At 33.4% G+C, this 6,916-nt stretch overlaps 1 protein-coding gene across 2 annotated transcripts; it reads left to right on the forward strand.

Moving 5' to 3' along the window:
* Positions 1-522: 522 nt before the first annotated feature.
* LOC133819887 (receptor-like kinase TMK4) lies at positions 523-4,129 on the forward strand. 2 transcript variants are annotated; one of them, XM_062253266.1, is made up of 2 exons: positions 523-2,690; positions 3,511-4,129. In XM_062253266.1, the coding sequence occupies exons 1-2, from the start codon at positions 599-601 to the stop codon at positions 3,975-3,977; spliced, it is 2,559 nt and encodes an 852-aa protein (XP_062109250.1). In that variant the 5' UTR covers positions 523-598; the 3' UTR covers positions 3,978-4,129. The 2 variants fall into 2 exon arrangements, with proteins under 2 accessions (XP_062109250.1, XP_062109251.1); XM_062253267.1 differs by lacking the exon at positions 3,511-4,129 and adding an exon at positions 3,352-3,500.
* Positions 4,130-6,916: the final 2,787 nt, after the last annotated feature.

A 6,916-nucleotide genomic window follows, 5' to 3' on the forward strand; every position in this document is an offset into this window, starting at 1 on the left:
ATACGTGTAACTCCACTAATTATCAATTGGTTTTTAGATGGAGCCTCATGATTCTTGTCAATCAATTTCTTCCTCATTTCTGTGATCTTTTGGGCCATAAATTCTTGAACCTCTTCTCTCTTGAACTTTCTACACCTGTCCTGGAAAAGTCGTAGAATCGCCTCTATTTGTACAGTACTATGAATGTTTTTCCATCTTCTATCAGTGTAGCAAATACTGTATTAGACTATTGTGTCCCACATAAAACAAGTGTAAGAATATTAAACCAGAATATTTGTAACTCCACTGTTCACCAGTTAGTTTCTAAATCAGAGCTGTTGCACCCAATATTTCTTAAAAAATATAGTCTTACTGTATAGTATGTTAGTCTAATTTTCTTTTAAAAAATCATATACATAGTCAAAGTAAACCAACTTACGTTTACTTTTGGCGCGAAAATAACCAAACAATACTCATTTTATTTGTTCCTTCTTTTCTTTATTTCTCCCTCTACCGGAAAAAAACCATGGGGATTTTGAAAACGATAGTTTTGAGATTTCGAATATCTGCATGGTTTATCTGCCTCATTATCACCGCCGCCGCCGATGAATCCGCCGTAATGTCGAAGCTTCTCGCCGCAATATCTCCGGCTCCGAAGAGCTGGTCGTCCACCGCCGACTACTGCGCCTGGAAAGGCATAAAGTGTAGTAACTCTGGCCAAGTCACCGCCATCTACTTGAGAGATATGTCTCTCGCCGGAACTCTCCCTTCCGATCTCGGTACTCTCTCTCGGCTCACCACCCTCTCTCTTCAAGGCAACTATTTCAAGGGTGCTTTCCCTTCTATGGCCAATCTTTCTTTCCTCGAAACAATCTACCTTGACAGTAACAATTTCACTTCGATTCCTTCTGGTTGTTTTCAAGGACTCACCAGTTTGCAGACCTTGAATATCAGCCAAAACACCAATCTAGGGCCATGGAGTTTCCCTGCCGAGCTCACCGGATCTTCTAGATTGGCTACTTTGTATGCCGGCAGATGTAATTTGTTTGGTACCATTCCTGATATCTTCGGCTCATTCCCGAATTTGCAGGATGTGAGCCTCTCTTACAATAACCTTACTGGGGTTTTACCTTCGAGTTTCGCTGGATCTGGGATTCGGAATATATGGCTTCATAATCAGCAAATGGGGCTTTCGGGGACCATTGAAGTGTTGGCGAACATGACTAGTTTGTACCAGGTTTGGCTCCAAAAGAACCAATTCACTGGTCCAATTCCGGACCTTTCACATTTGGATACACTATTCGATCTTCAGCTCCGTGATAACTTGTTAACCGGCATTGTTCCGACTAGTTTGTCGTCAATTCCGAGTCTGCGAAACATTACTTTGGCGAACAATAAATTGCAGGGTCCTATGCCTTCGTTCCCTAAGTCTGTCACCAATGTTGAACTCGACGGAACGAACAGTTTCTGTAAGGACACTCCCGGACCTTGTGATGCTCAGGTGACGGCTTTGCTTGATGTTGCAGGAGATTTGGGTTATCCAACGCTGTTAGCAAATTCATGGAAAACCAATGATGCTTGCTCAGACTGGAGTTTTGTTATCTGTGATTCTGATGGGAATGTTATCACTGTGAATTTTCAAAAGCAGCGTTTTGTGGGGACGATCTCACCGGCTTTTGCTAATCTTACATCTTTAAAGAATTTGTACCTGAATGATAACAGTTTGACTGGTTCGATTCCGAAGACCTTGACCCTTTTGCCTCAGCTTCAGGTTCTTGATGTTTCTAATAACAATCTTACTGGAGAAATTCCCACTTTTCCACCAAGGGTGAAGTTTACAACGACTGGTAATCTCTTACTTGGGAAAACTCAGGGCTCAGAAGGTGGAGGGACTTGGGGCTCTGGTTCTAACAACACGACTGGTGCGAGTTCAAATGAAACAGGGAATGGTAATCGGGCTTCTGCTGGTATGATTGCTGGTATAGTCATTGCTGTGATTATCTTTGTTCTTGTTATATTGTTTGTGTCATATAAATGTTACCTTAAGAATAGGCACGCAAAGTTGGGAAGGGGTGAAAATCTTGAAATTAGTGAAGAAATGGTTAATGATTTTCCAGTATTCGAGGGTGGAAATGTGGCCATCCCAATTGAAGTTCTCAGACAAGTGACAAATAATTTCAGTGAAGATAATATTTTGGGCAGAGGGGGTTTCGGAGTTGTTTACAGAGGAGAGTCGCCCGATGGGACTAAAATTGCAGTGAAAAGGATGGACTCTGATGCCATGGGCTTCAAAGGGATGAAAGAGTTTCAGGCTGAGATTTCGAATCTTACAGAAGTTAAGCATAAACATTTGGTTGAGCTTTTGGGATATTGCATCAATGGCAGTGAGAGGCTTTTGGTATTTGAATACATGCCACAAGGGACATTGACACAACATTTGTTTGGTTGGCATGATCTTGGGATGTCTCCTCTTACTTGGAAGCAAAGGATTACTATAGCATTGGATGTGGCACGTGGAGTGGAATATATGCACAGCTTAGCACAACAGAGTTTTATTCATAGAGATTTAAAACCATCACACATTCTTCTTGACGATGTGATGAGAGCCAAGGTTGCTGATTTTGGTTTGGTGAAAAATGCCCCTCATGGGAAGCACTCTTTGGAGACAAGATTGGCCGGGACTTTTGGATACCTTGCACCTGAGTATGCTGGTAAGCAATCCTCCTCACTCTTCAATAGTCAAATTACTTGTCCAATATTGATATGGAGCATCAAAAAGTGTGGGCATATCACTATTCTTGCAATTTACTTTCGAGTCCAATATATTTTAATTATACCAACCATATTAAAATGGTGTTGAATAGTGGTGTAAGTTGGCTGGTTTTGCCTGATTATAGCATATTTTAAGTAATTTAATGTATATAAAAAAAGAAAAAGGTTTAACTCGCTTAATGATTTTCGCGGTTTGGTTGGGCTAGCCCGTTTAAATCGATCTTCAATGTTTTTTCTTCTTTCGCTTTTAGTTTTTAAATAATCAACTTCAATAAAAACTGGTTTATAATTTGCTTTCAGTGCTAGTTATGTACAATCAATAGGTCACAAATGATCAAATCTATTACAATTATGTGCTCTAATTTATGTTTTGATTACTGAAACATCATTATGTGGTTTTAAAACAACTTGACTAAAATGCTATCATTTATGGGAAAATATCATTTTTGCCCTTATATTTTTCCCGAATATGCAATATGTGATTGGCCTTTGTGTTTTATTAAATGACAATTCGGACCATTTGTTTTACAAAATGGATCAAAATAGTACCCTACACTTGATTTTGCTAAAAAATATTTCAATTATACTATCAATTCTCAGGTCGTTAGTGATGCGATAGATTCAGATAAACAAAGAAAATAGTCGAGGATCACTCTTTTGATTCATTTTGTAAAACACAAAGACCGATTGGATATTTGAGAAAAATACAGGGGCCAAATTGGTATTTTCTGAACTTTTATTCATGTTGATTTTCTTCAGAAATCGGCAGAGTGACGACAAAAGTAGATGTTTATGCATTTGGTGTGGTTTTAATGGAGATCATCACTGGCAGAAAAGTTGTAGATGACACTGTGCCTGGTGAGAAGTCTCATTTGGTAACATGGTTCCGGAGAGTCCTAACCAACAAGGAGAACATCCCAAAGGCTCTTGATCAAGCTCTCAATCCTATCGATGAGAAAACAATGGAGAGCATACACAAAGTGGCTGAATTGGCAGGACATTGTACTGCTCGTGAGCCATACCAAAGGCCTGAAATGGGACATGCAGTCAACATTTTAGGTCCTCTTGTTGAGCAATGGAAAACTTATGAAGGGACTTATGAAGATGAAGAAAACGATCATATTAAACACAACAAGAGCCTCCCCACATCTCTACAAAGATGGCAAACTTATGAAGGGACTTTCTCAACGTTTCAGGAAGATTACCTTACCCCAAACTCAATCTAGCATTGTATAGAAATTTGCTGGTTGATTTCACTATGCTGCTGAAATACCACAATTAGCAAGAGTCAAGAAAAATCACATGACTCTTGTTCTTGTTCAAGTTGTTAAAATTATGAACCATTTTGTGAAGAGAAATTTATGAAAATGACTTCTTTTTTTAAGCGATTTTGTACTTTGATTTACTTTTGATAGTATTTTGCAAAATGACTTCTGTCTAAAATTCGACTAGCTGTTTAAATTTTTCGACCAGATGTCTAAAATTTTCGACCGACTGTTTGAATTTTTCGACTATCTGTCAAAATTTTCGACTAGCTGTCTAAATTATGAGAGAATATTTTGCAAAAAATTATTAAAACTAGGCTAGAGTAAAAAAAAACTTTTAAAATGTCATTTTGACAAAAATAACCATTTTGTGATCCACCAATAGAATTGATAGCTAAATCTTTCTAAATTTTTCTTATCCCTAATATAATTATTTATGTACATGTGAGACCAATTATTCATAATATTTTTATTACTTTTTTGAAAGCAATTATTATATTGTAGTAATGTACAGTATATTATATATATCTATGGTAAAATTGTCTATATTTTTTAAGTTATTTTGTATTTTGGTCTAGTTTTAATAATTTTTTATAAAATAATTTTAAGTAAAACTTGGTCAAAATATAAAAAAAATAAAAAAAATAGAACATTTTCACCAATTATAATGTAAATGCATCCCCACTAATTAAGGCAAGGATTATGGAAAGCGACCAAAGTGTTAAAAGACAAAGATTATGTAATGCAATTGTGGACGAAAAGTCTATTGATTTGTTCCCTGACATAAATCAACCAAAATTCCTAATTTAGACTAATCATAAATATGCTTCATTTCAATATATTAATGCCTATTGGTTTGTTCTTACTTGATATTTAAGTCAAGACAAACATGATGACTAGACTACTTAATAACAATTTATTTTACTTTTAGACTTTTTTATTATTCATGTCATTGTCACTAGTAATCTCTTTTCTAAATAATTCATACTTTATAAAGTTTTAACAAAATTATACATTATGAAAATTTTATTATATTTATTCTACTTCTATATTATACTATTTAGGGCAAATAATGTTGTGATTATACATACCAAAACTGAGTGAGTCACATGTGATTGTTGACATAATTTGGTGACAAATACTTGTTTTTGCATGCAATGACAATTCATCAAGATTTAAGTTGAGTGAGGTTAAAATTATAAAAAAGAGTTTTTTTTTCTTTATTTTAGGATGGTCGGTCCAGAGTTAAGGCGGGCTAGACCCATGTTTAGGGCTCCCTTAACCCAATGACCTATTTTTTTAACATTTTTTTTAAAAGTACTATAAAATTTTAAATTTTTTTTTACAAAAAGGGCCTTTAATCCTCAATTTTTTCTAGGGTCCAAAACTCTTAAGGACCGGCCATGACGGTAGCAATATCAACTTTCATTTTATTAAATTTGAAGTAGTGATTGGAGATGAAATAGTAATTTGAAGTGAAAAATATGATAAAATGAAGATAAAGTTGATTTAAAATGAAATTGTGAATGGAGATGGCTTTAAAACCATGATGTAATTGGATTGATGATATAATTTAATTAAAATTTGTTAAATTAATCTATATATATATATATAAAGCTAGATCTCAAGAAGGTGAATCTATTTTCTTATTCTTTTATATATAAACCTTGGTCTAAATTTTAATATTTATTAATAATTTGTATATTACTGCAATAATTTTAAATGAGTTAGTGAAAACTTAGGTCTTTGTTTATCTTCTCTAATTCCCTTTTATTTTATTTTACAAATCTAAAGTGAGTAGATCAAAATTATCAATATATTGAAAGTACACAATTTTGATTCTCCATTTATTCTATATAACATTCTTATTATGTTTATGAGAGTCCGTTGTCTTTTTTTTTTTCTCATTATTTCAATTTTAGCCAAATTTAATTTCAATTTTAGGTAATGTAAATCTATTTTGTATCACTTTTATTATCTATTATTCAGTTGTATTTCTCTTTAAATAATTACTTTTAATTATTATATAAAAATGTATTAAAATTATTTTACACATCCGCATATTATCTAGCAAAATAATATTTATGGGTATAAACTCACAAAATAATGATATAATTTCTAAAAAAGAAAAATATATAAAATTAAAAAAGAAGATAAAGAAAACAATATATTTAATATAGGGAAAATGAGGTGGGTTTCGAGCACATGGAGGAAGAAGAGTCATGGGCGGTGGGGAATGTGGCATTATTTGTTTCAGAATATGAATATGAAAGAAAATAAATATATAAATAACAGAACTTATATTATGAGTTTTGTAGTTTATTGTGGTTTGTTATTTTAGTTATCAGTTTGGTTAGTTTTATAGAAACACTTAATAATAACCTCAAATTAGGAAAGAAAAAAAAAAGATTAACCCTTAATTGGTGGCGATGATTTTGATGTATTAGTGTTTGACACTACAAGAAAATGAATTACTGTTATTGGTGTAATTTAATATGAGGTTCCACACATGTTAATTTACTTCATATTATGAGGATCTTTAACTGATCACAAGAAGATACGTCATATGATGTTGGACAATTTAAAGTACAAAATCACAACACTCTTATCACAATATCCAAATTAAAAATTTTCATGATATAATCACTAATTTACTAATTATCCATTTTCTGTCTCAAATTAGGAAAGAATAAAAATATGATGAACCCTTAAGTGGTGGTAGTGTTGATTTTGGTGTACTCAAAGAATATCAGTGGTGTCCAACACTATAATAAAGTGATATAATGTTATTGATATAATTTAATATTGGATTCCACACATTTTAATTTAATAAGTATTATAGGATATCGCTAACCAATCATAAAATATCAGGCTATATGATCTTAGACATCTTAAAGTAT

This window comes from Humulus lupulus, chromosome 2 (assembly GCF_963169125.1).
Source record: "Humulus lupulus chromosome 2, drHumLupu1.1, whole genome shotgun sequence".
NCBI classification, from domain to species: Eukaryota; Viridiplantae; Streptophyta; class Magnoliopsida; order Rosales; family Cannabaceae; genus Humulus; species Humulus lupulus.

What these genes read in the sequence shown, in the direction of transcription:
- LOC133819887 (XM_062253266.1), top strand. Translation starts at nt 599, where the DNA reads ATGTCGAAGCTTCTCGCCGCAATATCTCCGGCTCCGAAGAGCTGGTCG. An exon ending in CCTTGCACCTGAGTATGCTG is followed by an intron (nt 2,691 to 3,510) that starts GTAAGCAATCCT and finishes GATTTTCTTCAG; the next exon opens with AAATCGGCAGAGTGACGACA.